The following is a 21,037-nucleotide window of genomic DNA, read 5'->3' as shown; positions in this document are numbered from 1 at the left end:
TTAACAACTACGGTGAGGATAAAAGACAGTTTGGCCAACCATCACATAATCCCAAGAATGAAAAAAAAGTTTATAAGCTTCACATATGCTTTTAGGGCTAAATTCTTGCGTTCATGACCATGCCCATCTGTGCTAGTGTTATATACAAAAATTTTCACTTGATCATTTACTTATTTTAATATATGTGCTCCTTTATTAAAGGTATTCCTTACTAGAAATGGATTGTAGGATTAGTTGTTTGTATTATTATGCCCACTTGTTCATCTCATTTTCTTACTCTAATCTTTGCTTTGCTTACATTTTTATTTGTACATTTAGGTTTCTGCCATCAGACTTGAATGGATTTAACAGTGTGAACATGAAATTAAGTAACTTAAATAGAATTTTTGCCATTCCTTTTGTACTTTTTTCCCTGTATTATGGAAAGCCTACATTTCAGACAAACTCCTCTATATATTCTCTTTTACTGAAATATTTGTTTTTTCAATTTTTCTAAGTATCCTTCTGTTGAACAGAATGTTCTTCTGTTCTTTTGATTTACTTACTGGAGTGCTTTGTAACATGTTCTTTGGAACATCTCTCAAGTCCAGCAAGTAAATATAACGATCTTTTCCCCAGTTTTACATGTGCCAGAAGCAGACAAATAGAACATACTTTTCAAACCTATTTTCTACTAATCAACCCCCTCCCCCCAAAAGTTTAAGCCAATCTCAAATGTTTTAGACTACATAATAATATTAATAAACAAACCACAAACACATTATGGAAGGCTTGTATTCTTTTAGTATCTGTGAAATCCTTGGTACATGGATAAAGGAATTTACCAGAGGAACAAAATTTCTGTGAGTGCCGTTCACCCATCTTTCCACCCCCATTTTGCATTTATTTAACTAATCCACCAGACCAAACAAATAAACCTTCAAACAGTAATTAAAAGAAAAATATTCTATGCCATAGACCTTACCAACAAAGAAGGATCGATGTCTGGTAGTATACCGGGTGGTGGCCGACAAAGGAGAAGAGAAACTTCTGGAGATGTTCCCCTCAGAGCAGAGATGACTTCCTATGGCCAGAGTTGGATTCAGTATTAGACAGACACCAAGACTTCCAAGGCTACCACACCACTAAGACAGATAGTAGAAAGCACATACCTGCTGGGATAAACCCTTCAGTGATGCCCCATTCACTTTGAGAATGACGTCCCCAATATCTATCTGCCCACTTTCTGCAGCAGGCTGCCCAGGAAAGAGCTTTTTCACCCTCACAATGGTTGAGCCCAGCTGCTCTGGGGTAAGATTATCCTCACGGCAGAAGCTGAACCCAAGGCCTGAGCTATTCTTCAACAGCTTCACCTCAAATGTGTTCTCTGCAAGAGAAAGAGTTGCACATGATTTTCTACACCATGCTGGTCATTAAAAAAACACAACAGCATGTGCTCTGACTCCAGATGTGACATTGCACACTCTCCCCCCTCACACGGTTCTCCTTCACCTTCCAAGCTGCTGAAAGCCAGGGCGTCTCCAAAGCAGTCCATTCAGGAGGCTGTTACAGCCGAGTGGTGTAACCGTTCTGGTCACTGATCAGACATTTGTGAGAGAAGTAAGGGTAGATCCTGACAGACAAGATAAACCCCACATGGGAAGACGAAAAGCCATCTGAAGTGGCTTTGCCATCTGAGTAAGCTTCCCTCCCTTTTCACACATCCCCAGCAAGAGCTGAAGAGTGCCAGCCTCTTGTCAGCCAGAAAATTCTCGCCTTTCCAGTCCCTCTTCTGGCCTCACCCAGCTCTTGATGTCTACTCTCATCTAGACAGGAACAGCAGGACCTACAGGAGCACTCATTTACACCTGAGTATCTCGACCTCCACTTGGTATGCTTTTCTTAGCAGCACCAGAGTTAGCAGCACCCCTTTTACCCCAATCTTGCTACCAACCTGGGCTGCAAGGCTGGCAAAATTGGGAAACAACCAGGAGCAGTGAGAGAGGAAACAGTTAATAGTCACTGAATTACGTTAACAAGATGAGAAAGGAAACCTTCACAACAAATGCAACATCACAAAAAGTAAGAAACTGCATTATGCGCTGGTGCTTGGTAGAGACTCCTACCAGCTTTGTCTCCTGTCTGCCTTTCTATTTCACAGAAGATAAGAGAAAACAATTAACAAAGCTAAAGGATGCTTTGAGCCTTCAGACAATTTTCCTACAAGACCCGACCTGCAGTGACAAAGCTGTAGTCTTTGGCATTTGTAGCTTTTATCGCTGGTTTCTCCTGAGGCTCACATTGCCCCACCTGATTTGGAGGTGTGCACTGTGGTGTTACCGGAGCATGAACCTTTGCCGCTGAAAGTTGCCCTTTTTCCAACAGCAGATGCACCACCTAAAGGGATGAAACAATCTCTAGTTAAGTTGCAACAGTCACAGAGACGACACACAGTTTATGTTTCTTTCTAACTTGTCAGGATCTTAAGTTTTACAGCAGCAAGTTTTATGGACACCTCCCTCCCTCACATGTCCTCAGTTTGCTCCTTATTTTAAAGGCTGTGAGCGACAAGTTCCATAATAAACTAATGGGCTTGCAAATTATTTGTCAAGGCAGAATCAGAAAAGGTTTTCTTCCAATAAGTCTCTGAAGGGGTTAAGTGTCAAAGATGGTGTTATTTTCACATGGGTACAGGGAAGAGTTAAAAGCATTTTATAAAGTGTGCACAGACAGTAATCCTTCATAGTTCTGGATGTGTGCAGTCACTGGCTATTTTCAGGTGTGCATGTACTTCCATAGATGAAGCAGCAGCCATGAACAGCACTACGAGGAGACACTGCTGACAGACTCTAGTGCCTTCCAGAAAGGTAACACTCAAATAAAGCTACTCACACAACATGCAAACACAGCTGTACACATGGAGGCCCTTATGTTCCCAGTGGATCAGATTCAGGACCTTTCTGTAGCATGCCAGAGCTTTTTTCCAACCCACGTGCCCCAGCTTCCTTCCTACGAAGCTCAGGGTCAAGCAGAAACCAATGGCTTGCAGATCTCTCACCCACACACAGCACCAGAACTTGGCTTGGATGGACAGAGAGACTTGGGACCCAGGAAGCAACAGAGTCTGAGAAATCACACCTGAAACAACCAGCACACTGCAGAGAACACCTGTCTGTTGTTTCCTCTATTTTTATTCCCTCATGAACAGCCGGTTTACTACAGACAGAAGGAATGAACAACCACCACTTACCTGCCCGGTGTTTCTCAGTGTTTCCACAGCTTGTTTATGGGTAGCGCCTTCCAAACTAATCCCATTGACAGAAAGCACACGGTCACCTACAAATAAATGATGAGTCCTTTGAGAAAAATTAATCAGAACATCTGTAAAACATACATGACATACAGAAACCTTCAAGTCTCAGCTAACAAAGGCAGTTACTGAAGTAAATCCTCTCTCCCCTCCATTCTCTGAGCAAAGGAGAGAACTCTGCAACCCAACTAATCTGGGATAACAGCGCGTCAAAGCCAGTATTAACTGTGAGAATGCTATCTGCCACAAACCTCAAAATCTTTGTTTAAAAATATTTTAGTCTACAAGGGCAATTCTCTCTTTAGTAAAGAATGAAGCCTGGCTTAGAAACACGAAAAGTCATAGCAATTACATTGATTTTCTGTGTCAAGTTACCCTGAACGACAAGCAAGAGGGCCACAAATAAAACAAAGCCCTCTCCATGGCCGGCACAGAGAAGTGTTCTGCATTACCACAGGCTGCATTAGGGAAACAGAAATCATGCAGCGTATTTCATATTTTTCCTTTCCACCATCCCTGCACTTTTCTGTTGGTTCTGCAATTGTCTTAACATTTTATCTTTCCCTGCAGAATTACCTGTCAAATCATTTGAGACAGTATATAAAATTACAACTGCAAATGCAGTAGCTCAGGGAAACTGCTCTTCTTCTCAGTGCCTCCTCTAATCGTACTTTTATCCAACATATTTCCTAGCTTCTAGGCCACAGCGTACCCCTCAAGTCCACCACAGACAGTTATCTGTCATTTTGCACATTAAGAGTCTGACTGAACCAAGTGAAATATTACCTTTTTCTATCCTGCCATCTGCTTCGGCTGCTCCCTTAGGAATAATCGCTTTCACATAAATGCCACCGTGCCGTATGCTAGTATTTACACCACCCTAAAAGGAGAGCAAAACCAGGATTTGTCAGCCTTTTTGCAGTCAGAGCACTGTGTAGTTAAATGCTATGTCACACAAGGATAGCTGCACTCAGGAAGCACTCTGGCTACTGCCATGTATAAGGAACAGCCAAACCGTCAAAAGCAAACTGTTTCACAAAGCATGTTCCCACAGTCATGCAATTTGTTACGAGTGAAGCTGGGGTGGGAAGACTGTAAAAAGACAATGCTTCACAGTGCAGATGCACTCAGGGCAAACAGGCGTCTTTCAGCAAAAAGACGTCTGCTCTGCAGTTTAAGGCTTGCATGCACACAGACGCTCCGAGATGTTTGAGAGCACAGCACGCATCAAGAGCCAAAGCAGAAGATGCATACCATGCACTGTCCTACTCCGATTCACCCTCTCTGATGTAACATCAAACTAAGGAGTGCTGCCTTCTCTCACATCATAGAAGTCTGAAGGTTTAAGCTGAAAACACCTGCCCAAACTCAAATGGCATCGCTTTTTGAGGGCCTTAGTGATTCTGGCTCACAGACAGCTAATGCTGCACCACCAGAGCTTCTTCACAGACTCGGAGGGCAGAGGGAGCCCAGCAATGCGTATATTGGAATATTAAGCTACCCAAAAAGCATTTTTTAAGACACAACAAAAACAGGAGCTGTGAAAGACGTGTGCATCTCAGTTCTAAATCCTTCTCATCACCCCGAAGCACCACTCTGCAGGATGGCAGGCCCTAAATGCAAACTACCTTCAAAATTTTATAACCTGATGAAAAATTTGTCCAATAAAAAACATTTTTGATCTCATAAGGCAGTAACCTTGCAAGGAGGCAGTGTCAGCCAGGTCTAATTTGGATCTAAGTATTTTTTTGCTTTCTGCCTTTTAACCAGCAGAGGGAGAACACAGAACACGGTGCATGTACACATGGAAGTGCTCAGATACCCTGAGGTAACACTACTCCTTCCACTGCCTATGATGCCCATCAGAAAAGGTCTTATTTCTCTCCCTTGCCTGTTATTGGGTGGCAGGGGCCAAATAACATCTTTTTATTTGTACTTGCAAGTAGTTTCTACAATAAGATTCTACTAGGACTTTGGGGATTTACCATAAAACAACAAAGGGGGAGATGACAAAAAAGGGACTTAAAATATTATAATTTTTCAGCTTTGGTGAGATGAATTCTACGTCAGTAAAGCTGTATACTCTGCAGTGACTCCAGAAAATGTTTTGCTTCCTTGTAAATTAGTAATTAATGGGTTGCTGGGAGTAGAGAAAAAGAGAAAACATCTAAAAACCTTGTCAAACAGTACCGTGACACTTATTCCCAAGCCGTTATCTTTTTTGGCTAGTTCAACCTCAAAGATATCTCCAGGTTTAAGAAGTGCTGCAGTAACCTTTTTAGAATTCGTTTTGTGTGCTGTATTCGCTGAGGAAGATTCCTTTATTTAAAACAAAAAGCAAAAAGAAAAACAAAGAGAAAGGTTTCTGTTAGAACAGAAGCTTGCAGTTAAGACTCCCACAGGATGAGCTTTTGAGTCAGAGGCAGCCAAAAGGAGTCCACATGGGAAAGGACCCATCGGTCTGACTCGTAAGACTCATAGCTTTAACTCCTCTAATGCTGCAGTCAAAGTTTTAGTGCAGAAACATGCCTGGCCTTCAGCGGCTGAGTCTTTACTGTCAAAGTGAGCTGGCTGTGGAACAGAGAAACTGTTAACTATAAAACTTCAGTATTACAGCAGCCTAGGGTCTGTTGGATTAATTATTACAACTTCACTGAACTATCTCCATCAGCCAAAAATAGGGATCACTGCAAGTTAGGGATGAATTTGTAGTACTTTCTCATGTGCTTTCAAGCAAGGTGAAGTAGCAAGCTCTCTGCTCCGGCATGGCTCTCTGCAATGAAGTTCTCATTAAACAAGAGCATTTTTTCCGTGATTAGATAATGAACTCCCAAACAATAGGAGTTGAGCTGCTATTCTAGCTACTCATTCCAGATACATCACTACTAATTTATCTAATCTAGGAAAAATTTAAATTATCTTCCAGGTAAATTAATTTATCTTCAGGAGTGGCCATTACCCCATGACCACACTGGACAAAACCAAAGAACTGAAAACATGTTCTCTACAGAATCAGCAAGAGCACTACACATTCATCCCAAAACAGAATCTGCCTCAACTAAGACATGCCCATGATGTGATATTGGAAAGCTCTTGGAAGTCACAGGAGTGATTTTCTCCACTCATTTTGAACAAAATCACCAAACTAGTAGAAATTAGCTACTAGCATTTGCCATTAGCAGGATAAGCTGCAGGCTAGGCTGGCCTTCCCCCACACCCTTTCACCTTATTCACACCCACGGGCAGCTATTTCATTCCCACTCTTAACACCAATGGGAAATGCTCATATGAGATAAACTATGCCTTTTTATCTGCCTGCTGCTCCTGACTGCTGGAGTAAGTTGCTTCATCCATGTCAGAATCTCCTCGGTCAGAATATTCCACCGACTCTGCTACCCCAGGCCTTTTAATTTTTGCTCGAGTACTGTCAGATGACGATCTTCTCTTCTCATTACTTTTTGAAAGCCCAGTCTGGGAATCACTGTTGTTCTGAGGATCCTGCTGGGCTCTGCCACTTGCACGTTTGCCAAAGAAGCCGGCAGTCTGGCTCTGAGACAGGCTGGCACTCTCAGTTCTGGAGTCCTGGGAGCTCATGCTCCCATCCCGCTTGGCTCCTGACAAGCCAGACAAACTCCCTGAGACAGGCCTCTGGTGGCCACGGGACCGGTTGTGCTCTTCCGAAGAGGACTCTGCCTCATTGTCTTGCACGGATGACGGCCTCCTTAAATAAGTCCTGGTTCCGTTAGTGAGGTGTGCAGCATTGGATGATGCTGAAAAATCACAAGACAAGACAGTCAGGAGCTGCTGGTAACATCTTGTCTGCAGTATTATAGAAATTTCTCAGTTTACAGCCATGCACGGTTTTACCGGTCCATATCATGTAGAACACTTTCATCTTAAAGTGCAAGCAGTGTGTCCTCACTAAAGGTTACCACAAGTTATCTTACTGCTAAATTCAACGCGTCTGCTTTCAGTCCCGAAACAAAACTTCAAGCACATATTAGCTGGGTTTTCACAGAAGTGACTGAAGTTATGGGTGGCATTTTATGGCTAGGTCAGTTGCTCAGATCAGTGAATTAAAGGAAACAGAGAAAAGACTTTACAAAAGTTGTCAGAGAAGGCAGATCGCTCAAACTCAAAAAACTCTTTAATAGTAAAGAATATTTCTCTCCGTACCTTTGGATAGCTTGTCCTTGGGCTGAGAGATAACAAGTGTCACATCTTCAGGTGCATTCTCTATAATTTCTAATGCTGCATGATGGCTGACACCCTCTAAACTTGTGCTATTCACGGATATTAGTCGGTGTCCTGCACAAAATGATTTATTCAGATACAATCTAACATACATATTTTCAGCCATCATTGATGACATGAGTGTGCAGGTCTGAACATATTTATGCAAAGCATGGAATAAAAACTACTAAAATTAAACTGATGCTGGGAAAAGGAACCCCAATCATTAATAAGAAAAAAATCAACAACTGATGATATTTCCTTTTTTGAAACTGCCAAACCCTTCCCTGTTATTTTTTCCTGATTTTTTTTTCTACTCATTCAACCTTTTCCTTTGCCATAAGCAGAACGGATGCAAAAACAAACTGAGAAGTGAAATAGACTGTGCAGTTCAGTTCAAGGCACAAACTAAAATAAATAAGCACTGATATTACATAAAATCCATTTTCTCTCTTTTTTTAAATAGTATTAACAGGATTACATGCACTTTTCCCTAAATCCTGGTATGGATTGGGAGTTTAAACAGTTTTAAATTAGAAAGTACCAATCAAGAGATAGCATCAAAGAAAACCTCTCTCTTTTTACGAATTTTCCATTTTCTACTCCTTCAAGTTTACAATTTTTATTTTGATGCAAATGTCATTTATTTTCATATTGTCTAACTGAGATGTACATCACCAGTTTTCTAAGTTATCCTGAAGGAATCTGAAGTTTGGCACGTTTAAGGGACTGACTTTTGCAGCCATAGATGACAACTGCACTACGTAGGAGTTTGGCCTTTTGTGTCATGTATACCCCTCTCCTAATTCACATTATTCACCTGGCTTTAGAGATCCTTCCAGATCAGCTGGCCCTCCAGGAGTAACTGAATGAATAAAAATTCCCAGATCAAGTTTGCCAGTCTTCTCTCCACCAACTATTTGAAAGCCTATTAAAAAAGGCCCGATGCAAATATGTCAGTGATCAGAGCTTATCTTAATACACTGCAAGTCTATATTTCAAAACAGACAAAAACTTAATCATTCCAACATATGTAAAGTAACAGAAAATCATCTATACATGTCAAAGAATTCTACATGAAAGTAAACGTTAAAGCTTTTTGATAAAACTTTACTGTGCTCTTGTTTTTTAAGTAAGCAGTTCAGACTTTGTCTAGCTGTCAACTGTGGCACAAAAAACATGCACAAAAAGATAACATTATATGTCCATTCACTGACCGGATGAAATGTATTTGCACTTAAAGTTAGATGCTTTACTTAAATGTCTGACCCTGATATTAAGAACGGGGTTCTTCAAACCCCAGTTTTGTGTACTGAAGAGCAGCATACCTAGGCTTTCTTTTGAAGCTTCTAAGATCTATCTGCCAATTCTACAAGGTAAAGCTGGCAAAGATGTCCATGATCAAGAAACAAAAAGGTCAAAGATGACAGGTCTCCTCTACTCTAGCAGAACAGCAAAGTAACAGATTGCATGGGAAAGAAAAGGTAAAGTTCATATGAACTGCTATCCTTTTTGGTCAGCTCTTATCTTAACGTTCAGTGTTGACCCTGCACAATATGATCTTGTCAACTTTTTCCCTCTTCAAATTTACAAAACAGTCTTATGTGGAATGACAGAACTATACCCTAAAGGACACTTCAAAGAGCCTCCCCTCAAGTGCAACTGTTATCAAATTAAAGAGAAAAATTACATGGGTTTATGGAAAACAACAACAGGAGGAGGAATGAAATCCAAATATCTCAACTTCCAGACTCACTAAACCTCATACTAATGTTCCATTCAATGATATTATGAGAACACAATTATTTGTTAACAGCTTTATAAGGTTTTCTTCTTTAAAACCTCCAAGTTGTCACAACTGTGAGGTGTCCACGTGTTAGCTGAACACAGAGACAAACTTCAAATGCTAACTTCTATGATGATTATTTCACAATAATCAGAAATGTTATACCACATGTAATATAGAGAAGCCGAGAAACAGGCTTGCTTAACACCAATCAAGTCAGTAGTGTGTGCTGTTAAGAAAGCCTAGCCTTCTACATCTTAAACAAATGCCTTAGAAATCCAGCTCATGTCTGTTTTCCTCAGTCCTATGATAAATACTTCAAAACAGAATACCAAAACTGTATTTTATTTTCAGCTTCAACGAACATAAAAAATAACACACTCAACAATTTTGAAGTCACTTACCTAAACCCATTTTTTCATCCTTTTTCAAGTTCACTAAAGTGATCTCTCTTTCTGGCGAGGAAACTCTGCTCTGTGTTGTTTGCAGAGAGTCAGCTGAAAAGCCAACATTTGCTGATCAGGCACGAGGTGAACACTTGCACATGCACATCCTTTTAGGTTTGCCTTTAAATCCTATTCCATAGGAGAAATTAGTCCTCTGATAAACTGAAAAGTTTCTCTGAAGCAGTGGGTCCAGCTTGGATGTTCCAAGCCACGTATAAGTAAAAAAGAAAAAATAAAAATTGCACCTCATCTCATCTTCAGCAGGTAAAATCTTTGTTTCCTCCTAAGAAAAGCACTCAGCATAGTCTGAGCTCACCTGAGCCTTAAATCTTCAAATTGGTAGGTCTCAGTTCAGCCAGGTATATAGATCTGTGGTTATGTACCCTGCCCAGGGACACAGGGCTTAAACACATTGGTAAAAGCGAAACTGGGGCTTAATATATTAAGTTACTAAAGGTTAAGAGTGAATTCTCTTAATGATGGTCCTTTGTTTAAACAGTCAACATTAGAAACATCTTCTAGACCCTATCTTGTTTAAATTGACTTCCACATTTGCAGCTCTAAAGGCTGGTGACTCTGCCGCTTCTCAAATCTGAGCACACTCATGGTAGCTTTATGTGACTTATGAGTGTTCTCAACAGGCTGAAAGAGACCCAGGCACTTAAGAGACAGAAGCAGCATGATTTGGGGAAAAAAACAACTAAAAAAAAAAAAACAACAACAAAACCCACCACAACAACGTCTCCTGCAGTTCAGAAAAAGGCAATGTATTCTAAGTCTGACCTCATGACTTTTCTACCTGTAGAAGATGGAATTCGTTTAGACTGGACAGGTGGCTCAGTTTTGCTGTAAATAGTACAAGTGCTTCCACAACAGCGGAAACCTAGTGTGCTCTGCACACCAGTAACAAACAAAAAAACCTGATGCGAGAGAATGTGACAGACTTCTCCATCTGGAAAAGGGTTATGATCCCCACTGCAAAAGTCAAAACATGGTCTTTTGGGACCCTACAGCATCATTAGCCTCACAAGTAAGGGAAATGAGCTTGGAAGGGCATGGCATGTTAGGTAACAACTTTCCAAGCATCAGACTGAACAGACACCCTCCACAGCAGAAAAGCATTACACAAACGTAAAAATCTCCCTCAAAAAGCCATCCAAAACAAATATTGGAAGCTGTATCTAGCAAAATGTTCCACATCCAACTAAGTGGCAGAAGTATCTGATTTAAGAATAGCCAAGAAACAAGACAGGTTCAAGTGAAGCACTTGACAAGTACAAATTAAAAGTAACTGACTGAAATAATTAAATAGACATGCTATTTATCAACTTACTGCTCTCTTTTAATGGTGTTGATGATGGAAGATTTCCAGAACTATTCATGCTAACGCCTGCAACATGAATGCAAATATTAGACATTATCGTTTTTTTTCCATAAAGCTATGGAGAAGCTTCAGACTTTACACAGAACGTGCATGAGCTCATTCACAATATCAGATTACTTAGTTGAAAAAAGACACCAAAGAAGTTATGGTTTAGCAAATTGTGGTGATTAAAGTACTTTGGTCGCAATTCGAAGTTAAGAGAGGGGGGTAGCTCATGCAAAGGCAAAGAATTAAAGAAAGGACAGAGCTTTGGCCTTCACAGCCACTCTTAACTTCAGATAAAATTAGCAGGGTTTTAAGGAAAGGCCTAAGTCAAAGACTAAATTTTGTTACACGACTTCATGAATATACCTAACTTTATAAAGCAACAGAACAGTAGCCTTGTAAGATTTTATACAGTAACAAGCAAGTCTGGGCAGTAACAAGCCACTTGGACCAAATATTCCTATTCAAATTGGTTTGCTCTTAGGACCATATTTTCTTTGGAAGACGGAATGCCGAGTAAATAAGACTGTACTTTACAGAGGATGAAATAATAAATGTACTAAGTTATGGAATTAAATGAGGTAAGACCATTCAAGCTTTTTAGCAAAGCAGCGCAGACCTTCTCAACCTCTAAACCCTAAAGTTTCAGCTGATGAGTTTCATCCACAAAGAATATGTGTCCCCCAGCAGCAGCAATGTCCAACATGTAACTAAGATGGTTATCGGACTTGCTGACCCAGAGATCATGGATTAGCACATGATAACAAGACTAATTGTAAAGCTAAATGCACAGGACAAATGGCTGCCATCAGTCTCTACAGAAATTCCATGCCTCATCTCACTTCTGAGCAGCTGATGCTCTTAATCCAGAAAAAGCTTGGTTCCCAGTTCAGTCCTTGTTTTGTGTGCAGTTGTTAAGTATTTGCAGGTCACTATTTGCATTTTTTTATTTCACAGAATAGAATCATAGAATGGCCTGGGTTGAAAAGGACCTTAAAGATCATCTAGTTTCAACCCTCCTGCTCTGGGCAGGGTTGCCAACCACTAGAGCAGGCTGCCCAGAGCCACATCCAGCCTGGCCTTGAATGCCTCCAGGGATGGGGCATCCACAACCTCTCTGGGCAACCTGTTCCAGTGCCTCACCACCCTCTGAGTGAAAGGTCCATTTCTATCGACTCCCATAAACTTAACATTCTCCCACTTGTTCTCAAATTCCATAACCAATCAATGTTATATTAAACACACAAAAAGCAAGTTAAGGTTGCAAATACTTCAGTCATCCTTGCTTCTGTTATTTTAACAGGGAACCTTCTATAACCAGAAATTCATGACAGAACTACTAAAAATTTGTTCCATAATCCAATGATTGAGTTTAAAAGCATTCAGCTTGTTTTTTTGTGAACTTGATTTTTACTGTCTGCTAGGACTTATTTGTGCAATCGGTACCATAAACTATTGATTCTTTGCATACCTGTGTATAGACTGGTTTGTCACTTTCTCCATAGGAGTATTTTTTTTGTTTCTTTGCTACAGTTATTCTGGAACTACAGGCGATGTGTCTGGCATACTTTAACATGTGATCCCTTTTTTAAGTCCAAATATTACTATCACTTAATATGTATATCAAAGCATTACATCTGAAGCAATTTTAGAGGTTAGTTAGTAAATACCGCAATAGGATTTATGTATGCTGACCTACAACATAGGCTTGACCAGTATCTTCAATGGATGATGAGTCCGATTCATTTTTCTTTCTTTCAGGACTTCTACTTAAACCTGCATGAGATTTTGAACTTAAAGGGGAGAAGGAAAGAGGGGAAACCAGACAGAGGGAAAAGGAAATTGGGAGAGGGAAGGAAGGATCAATGTAATAAAATAATGGTATGAATAATAAATCAAAACCGATGCATATGTACATTGACTGTACACAAAGGCATTTCAGGGTGGTCAGAGAGACTCTTACTTGCTCGTTTCAATGCTCCTGCTGCCAATCCAGTATCAAATTTTGGCATTTGCTGAAAGACTCTTCCCATTATGTCCTCTATTTTTTGGGAGGAAGAGTCCAAAGCAGCGATAATATTTTTCCTTGGAGGGTAAACCGAGATATGGCTCTGACTCAGATCATGAAATGATTTGCTCATAACCCTGGGTCTGTCTTCCCAAGAAGTCTTCTCGTTCTTGTCCTTTGAAGAGCCAGGAAGAGGCTGGAAGAGCGAGAGCTCGGAGCAGGACAACCTCTTGAGAATCTCTGCTTGAACTGACAGAGGCCGGACAGCAAGTCGGTTCAAAGTACTGCTGGCCAGGCTACCGGTACTGATTGCTCGTCCCATGTTGAATCCTTTGACGGACTCTGCATGAAGGTTTAGGCTCCTAAATGAAGCTCGCTCTGCAGATTGTTTTTTTTAAAGAAGAAACAAATTCACATTATAAAACAGAGCTAATGCGACCTCTTTGTATAAGGCATGCATTTTAAACAACCAACTCAAACAAAGCTTTTTTTTTTTTTCCTGTAGCCATAACACCCAAAAGTATGCACCATCATCAGGTACATACATATGACATCCATGCAGCTTGCTCAAAAAGCAAAGTTTGGATTTAATGATAGTATGCTAACCTAACTGTATGCTACACTGAAGTTCAAAAACACTAAAATTGAAAAACATTTATCCCCTTAATAATACAAAGATTCTTACTTCCTGTTAAACTGCCGCGCCGCCTTATGAACAGGCACATCACTTCCGTCTGCCAAGCAAGTCATCTTTGTCGCATCTCAAGCCAAGTGAACTGTAAGACTATACTTCCTTTAACCTGCTCATGCAATTATTTTCCAGAATTTGAACAAGCAGCGCTGCCCCACATCCATACTATCAGATCCCACACAATTTCCATCCAACCACTGGTTAACTCTCTTCACAAGTCCCTGACACTCTTACAGCCCTGTTGGCTAAACGTGGCAAGGTTTTGGTAGTAGGGGGCCATAGGGGTGGCTTCTGTGAGAAGGATCTAGAAGCTGCCCCATGTTAGGTAAGGGCCCCGCTGCTGACCAGAGCCGAGCCAATAAGCGATGTTGTTTGCACCTCTGTGAAAGCATATTTAAGACAGGGAAAAAAAAAAAAAAACGCTGCCACACACAGCAGCTGGGAGAGAAAGAGGAGTGAGGAACAGCCTTGCAGGCGCCAAGGTCAGTGAAGAAGGCGGGGGAGAGGTGCTCCAGGCGCCAGAGCAGAAGTCCCCTGCAGCCTGTGGTGAGGACCATGGTGAAGCAGGCTGTCCCCCTGCAGCCCATGGAGTACCACGGTGGAGCAGGGTTCCACACTGCAGCCCGTGGAGGAGACCACGGTGGAACAGGTGGACCTGCACTGATGGAGGCTGCGGCCTGTGGAAGACCCCTGCCGGAGCAGATTCCGGGCTGGACCTGTAGCCCATGGAGAGGAGACCACGCAGGAGCTGGTGACCTGGCAGGAGCTGCTGCCCGTGGGGGACCCAGGTTGGAGCAGTTTGCTCCTGTGGGATGGACCCCGTGGTACGGACCCATATCTGGAGCAGTTCTTGAAGAGCTGCTGCCTGTGGGCAGCCCACACCGGATCAGTTCAGCACGGACTGCATCCCGTGGGAGGGACCCCACGGCACAGGAGATGAGAGTGACTGCAAAGGAGCGGCGGATACAAAAACTGATCACAACCCCCCATTCCTCTGTTCCCCTGCGCCGCTCGGGAGGAGGAGGTGGAAGGGGGTGGATGGGGGGAAGGTGCTTTTGGTTTCTTTCCTTTGTTTCTCGCTTCTCTAGCTTGTTAGTAATAGGCAATAAATCTTACTATCTCCCTATGCTGAGTCTGTTTTGCCCATCACGATAATTGTTGAGTGATCTCCCCATCCTTATCTCAACCCTTGAGCCCTTTTCATCGTATTTTCTCCCTGTTCCTCTTTGAGGAAGGGGAGTGAGAGGGAGGCCGTGGTGGAACTCGGCTGCCCACCTGAGTAAAACCATCACAGCTTGGCAGCATCTCTACCCAGTACAAGAACATCAGTTCACTCAGGTGAACTTGGGGACTTCCCCTGCCAGAAACATCCTTAATGTTCTAGCACAGAACAGACAATGTGGACTGGGGTTTTCCAGACTTTTTAACCCCTGAAATCCCAATTCCTTTAAGCAGCAGAGAGAAACAGGTTTTGGATTGTAGTTAAATTACTGTGTCAGCTGAGTCGTGGGAACCGTCTGGGTGAATATTCTTAGCTGAAAGCAAACACGACATAATATAAGCTAGCCTAACCCCGCCTTATTCAGAGCAAAGCTGAGCTGAGCCCACATCTATTAGCCTAACTGCCTCCTAAGGCTAGCAGGTAAGTTCCTGTGGCTTGGCTCTCACACAGAAGCTTGATAAGCTGTGGCAACATGTTTGCTGGTTAGAGCCTCCAAAGGAAATCTGGCCATCTGAACCCTTCATCAACTTCACTGATGTCCTGGAGTCAGTTCAGAGGGAAGATGGAGGAAAGCAATCCTCAACCACGTAGATAATTCTCATTTTCTGTTAGCTAGTGTTTTAAGCTCCACACATGCAGCTGGGAAATAAGCTGCTTTTGGAAGCAGCAGTGTAACTTGCAAGGGAAATGTTACTTTTTTGTAGGCATCATCCAGCAGCACTACTAAATGCTGAAGCATTCGCCACTGCAGAGCGCATTTGGCAACCACAGCCTCAGCACTGCCATTTGAGGAAGACATTCCTTCCTCTAGTACGTATGTCAGAAATTAACTGCAACAGTAACTCAATCCTGCTCTGTAATAAACACACAGATAGAGAGAAGGTTTAGTTGTGGAACACATTTTGTCATTTTAAAATGTGAATTAGCATACAACTATCACCTCCCTATCCACATCAAATAGCTGATAAGCAATGTAAGAATGGTTCTGCTGGATCAGATACACACAAATCTGTTTCCTGACAGTGACAGAAGCTCAGTGATGCTGGCTCTTGTTGCGTTCACATCCTGAGGAAGAGTACCGCCATAAAACATTTTAAGATTTCTATTCTTGACCTTGTACATACCCTCTGACAATACAAGACTGAATTTTCCTATGGATTTCAGGTGAGTGTTTTCTGCCAACCCCATAACTGAGAATTCTCATGTGCTCTAAAATCTTCCTTTGTAAAACTGACTTAACCCTTCGATCTTTGTGGTTTTCTATACACCCTTTCAAGAATCCAAAAGATCCATCTTAAAACTCGGTGCCTGGTTCTGTTTGCTGCATTGACACAGAAGTTGTGTATAAAAGAAGTGATTATCCCTCAAGTTATAGCTAACATCCTTTCTTATGTGCCGTAAAATTGTTCCTTACTTTTTTTCCCTGAACTCTGTGTCTCATCTCTTTTTATTCATGCAGAAAGAATGTTATCCAAGAGGCACTCTCCTCTTATTTTCCCAACCTATTTCTTTTCATTAGGTTTGTGTATGTTAAAATGTTTTTTCCCAGGACACTGTGCAGCAAGTGAAAAACATGCCATGGAACATCACAGGGACTATCAAGTGCTCTCTGTTATGTCTCTATCCTCTGTTATATTCCATGAAAATTCATTCACTGCCATTATGCACACCAGATCTTCTCCCTTTTCTCCGAGTATTTTCTCCACTTATCATCTGAAATCACATGTGAGGCTGCTAGACACAGTAAAACTGTATTTCTGAAGTCTTTAGAAGCATTTGAATCCTTGTCACTCTGCTACTCCAACCCATGAACGCTGTAAGCCTTAGGTACACGTGTGTGTTTACTCTGTTGTTAACCCACAATCAGCCCTTTAGAAGCCTTCGACAGGTGCAGCTTCTGGGGTGATCAGCCTAGAGTTACTAATGTCCTTATTGACCTGTCCTTTTCTTTACTGTTTTGCTGAGTTCTTCCAACCACCACTTTGTTTTCTTTTTTAACTAACGTTTTAACAGCTCTGGAAAAAAAAAAAAAAAAAGGATGCTTCTGCAGATGAATAATAATGCTTCCCAAATACTGCTTGGGATTTCACTGCTCTAACAGAAGGAAAGCAGTATTTGTAATTAATATGCTATTTGAATTAGCTACTTCATTACTGTTTTCTCCTATCTGTATTGCAGTATTTTTTATTTAAAAAATACTATTGCAATGATTTTATTACTAAATATATATATATATATATATATATATTTATATATATATTTATGTGCAGGAAAGAGAAACAGGGCTAATCCATTTAGATCAGTGAAATTACGGCAAAAGCAAATTTTTCCCTTGCATTATTTTTCCTTTTAATGATGGAGCATAACAGAATTAACCACAGCACAATTTTCTTCTGGTTATAAATGACTGGTGAGAGTTGAAACCGCTGAATTCAAAGAAACCTGCACTGCACAGAAATGAACTACTATTTTCCAGATTCTGAAAGCGTAACACCTACCTCATCTGCAAGCAACCAAGTTTGCCTGCCATGACAGCCTTGCATGTACTGCCTTCCTTTGCATTTCAGTGCAAGCTAACACTAAGTGCAGTACCAAGCACCGTATCAAGGTACCCTGTGGTCCCACTATGCACTAACAAGTTGGTTGCACCTGACTGAACAGAAAAGGCTGCAATATACATATATATTTATATCACAACCTCTACTGCAATGGGGTCACAGACTCCATCCCAGCTAGGATGGTGGAAATCTGGATTAACAGCAACTGGAATGCAGACAGATAAAAACACAGAACAAAAAGACTGAGCAGGCAGACTGACCAGAACTGCATTTTCAAGTCTGCACTAAAGTCAGGCAGAGAAGCCAGCTCTGATCCAAGTAGGCAAGAAATTACTACAGGGGCTGTTTTTTTCTTTTTAAATGACTGCTCATCAGATACTTTCCATCTAGAAGAACATCACTTTACTTTCTATTATATACATGCAAATTAGATGGCAATTCCTATCTGAAGAAAATTGACTATCATCAGTGTCGTTCCTTAGTTGGTCCACCAAAAAGTAAGTAGAATAAAAAGACAGCTACCCACTCCACTTACAGATGCAGCAGCATGAAATGCTCCCTGGTTTATTTGCCCTAGTGAGTTAACACTGTAATTTATCCGTAATTCCACATGATGAAATCAACGCATTTCACATTAAGCAAAATCTACAAATCACATTTAGGAATTATCTTTTTTTTTTTCCTAAAAAATACCAAAAGCTATTAATCAGATAGGAGAGCACTACTAATGACCTATTTTTAGATTCCTTCTATTTAAAAGGAACTGCTGGCTGCCAGCTCTGTGTGATTGCCAACTCACTGTCTCAAAATAAACTTAGCTAGTAGATTCTCCTTATACATTCTCTCTAAATGTAGAGCTACACATGTAGTGAGAAGCTGAAGTCCACTTTTTTCTCCTTATAAAAGTACATATAGACTGCTATTAAAAACCACCACAGCACCACAGTCCTTACCAATGTCCTGAGTGTCTTGGTTGCTCTGCCTGGTTCTCATCTGTAACTGGAACTTATGCTGGGAAGAGCAGAGATGCAGAAGGTACTGACAGGTCTTACTATTGTCAGTCTGAAACGCATGCTTGATACCATCTGATGTGTTCTGCAAAGTTATTTTCTTCTTCTACATGATGGGGAAAAAAAAAAGTTTAAGACACTGATTTCTTTTACCCTATGAATAATTTTTTTACTTGCTTTTGCATAATGACAGCATTCAAACTTTCCTGAAAAAAATGCATCGATGGGAGAGATTTCTGTTTAAAATAGGGGTTGAAAGTAATTTGAGCTTTACAAAGAAGCACTTTAAAGCTACTTCTGGGCTAGTTGAGATGGTACTTCATTATTATTTAATTAGTGTCTGCTACTGTTACTGCTGAATAACAACTAGTACTGTCACATTTAGCAGGATGAGTTTTTGAAAAACCTCTCCGAAATTTACAGGAGCTGGTACCGCTCAAGAGAAGAGGAACTATAAGCCCATCTATTTATGAAATCTATCAGCTAATGCTTCAGGTCTTTTTAAGATTCTTGAAACTTCAATTGACCATTACAATCCTAGAACAGGCAACACAAGCTGCAGCTTTTCAATATGGTATCAGAATTAGAAGTACTGTTTTCAATACCTCTATAAAAGCAAGCATTGGCAGCTCATTAACAACTGACACACAACCCCCAGCTTAAGGTGTGCTTCCTGAAGTTGGCTGGTATAGCCCAGACCAAGTGTCTCACCCCCTGCTATCCAATATATCACTTAGCTTAACGACTCTTTTAAACACCTCAGCTGACAAGCAACGTTGGTGCAACAACTCTTTCCAGAGAGCACTGGCACTTGCCAGTACGCGGTCCTCTGACACGGGATTCTCACCCTAGGGCTCCTTCACTTCTCAGGTGCCATACAGCAGCGTGGGCAGAGTGCCCAGAAATGCACTAAGTGGGTAGAGCTCTTCCCCACACTCCCAGTAGCCTCTGATCTATCTTTGCATTAGTTCTTTCCTAGACAGCAGGGAAGCCACATTTCATACCATTACAGATTTGCTGTAAAGCACTTCAAAACACAGGTGCTAAAATCTCTTCTGAGGCTGGAACCTGAGCAGCATAGAATGCACGCTAGTAAAAAAGAAAAAAAAAATCAAACAGTGAAAGAGGCTGACTTACACTAAAGGATATTTTCTTTGTCTCTCTCCATGGGAAGCGTAGTACAGGTGTGCGAGCACCATTGTGAACCTCAAAAATAACAACTCCTTTGGAGCACACTCCCAGAAGGATACCTGTTTGGGATCTCTTCTCAGGCAACACATGATGAAGATGAATGCCATATTCTGTGAGCCTCTGACACAACTGCATAGATCAACGCAAAGAGGGTCTGAAGTTAAGAATATATAGTACAAGTACGAAATATATATATTTATGTATACATATGGATTTGGGAAAAAAAGATTGCTCTTCATCTGGTGATTCCACTTAGGTTATGAATGTGATGATAACACACGTCAACACGAACTGTTCTAGATGGTTTTAAGTCTTGGCAGTATCTGCTGACACACTGCCCAAGACTACAGCAAAGGATTCATTAGGATTCATTACAAAATCTAACAACTCAAGTATGAATAATGAAAACTGAAATCAAACTTTCCACACATTAATTGCTAAGAATAAATTGTAACCAGTCAGATGCATTTGTTGTGTTAAAACATTTCTTAAAAGCAGAATTAGATCTACGCTTCCATTCCGTGATCACAGTAAGGCATCCCCACTGCTGAAAGAAGCAGTTTGGCTCACTTTGCACTCCCAGTCCTTCTTCTCGCTCTCTCTTCAGTACTTGCTTAAGGGACTGATGCAATGAATCAAACGAGGAAATCCAACTGCTCTCCCTACCCCGCCCCCAGCCAGGCTAGATTTGGGTAGGATCAAGTCCCCAGCTCTTGCTCGCTCTAATTCCTGGTGGTTATAAGAGCGTTTCTGCCACATGAGCAACAGCCGAGACCACCTCTGCCGCTGCGGTCTCTGAGTGTGCTGCTGCAGTGCAGAGAGTGACTCTGGAAATACAGTGTAATAGTTATCCAGCGTCTAAGTTGCATACTCTCAGACGCTTAATTCATTTTCAGCCATTGAATCAAGGCAGGACCTGATCATTATCTCATGAGCAACAGCAGCAAAGCCCATAATTATATTCCTTAATCGGTCCTTTTAGAATAAAGCAGGTATGTCTGCAATTATAGTTTTCCTATCATCGTACACACTATCTGCAAAAGGAAGTCTGCTTGGTAATGTTTCTGGCTCGCTTTATACCATGTGTCCTAACCAGCATAAAAGGTATTAGATCTAACAAAACATTTCATTATTTACATTCTCTTTTTTCCCCACAGCAGAAAGAACAAACTAGGTAGGGCATGCAGGCTGTGCTGCCTCATAATCATGGCTTCCTTTAGAATGAACACAAGGA

At 41.3% G+C, this 21,037-nt stretch overlaps 1 protein-coding gene across 1 annotated transcript in view; it reads right to left on the bottom strand.

Moving 5' to 3' along the window:
* Positions 1–21,037, bottom strand: part of PTPN13 (protein tyrosine phosphatase non-receptor type 13) — a 92,513-nt gene that overhangs the window by 19,370 nt on the left and 52,106 nt on the right. The window contains exons 15-29 of the mRNA XM_040555434.1: positions 19,750–19,932; positions 18,556–18,718; positions 13,026–13,509; positions 12,819–12,916; positions 11,088–11,144; positions 9,713–9,805; positions 8,343–8,450; positions 7,466–7,597; positions 6,593–7,059; positions 5,480–5,608; positions 4,076–4,169; positions 3,230–3,315; positions 2,214–2,376; positions 1,152–1,366; positions 965–1,063 (exon numbers count right to left, since the gene is read on the bottom strand). Of these exons, the coding sequence (XP_040411368.1) occupies positions 965–1,063; positions 1,152–1,366; positions 2,214–2,376; positions 3,230–3,315; positions 4,076–4,169; positions 5,480–5,608; positions 6,593–7,059; positions 7,466–7,597; positions 8,343–8,450; positions 9,713–9,805; positions 11,088–11,144; positions 12,819–12,916; positions 13,026–13,509; positions 18,556–18,718; positions 19,750–19,932 (2,571 nt within the window). The remainder of the gene's footprint in view (positions 1–964; positions 1,064–1,151; positions 1,367–2,213; positions 2,377–3,229; positions 3,316–4,075; positions 4,170–5,479; positions 5,609–6,592; positions 7,060–7,465; positions 7,598–8,342; positions 8,451–9,712; positions 9,806–11,087; positions 11,145–12,818; positions 12,917–13,025; positions 13,510–18,555; positions 18,719–19,749; positions 19,933–21,037) is intronic.

The sequence above is a fragment of the Cygnus olor genome, chromosome 4 (genome assembly GCF_009769625.2).
Source record: "Cygnus olor isolate bCygOlo1 chromosome 4, bCygOlo1.pri.v2, whole genome shotgun sequence".
Taxonomy (NCBI): Eukaryota; Metazoa; Chordata; class Aves; order Anseriformes; family Anatidae; genus Cygnus; species Cygnus olor.
Note: the sequence above shows the minus strand (reverse complement) of the source record. Positions and strands in the feature narration are given on the sequence as shown.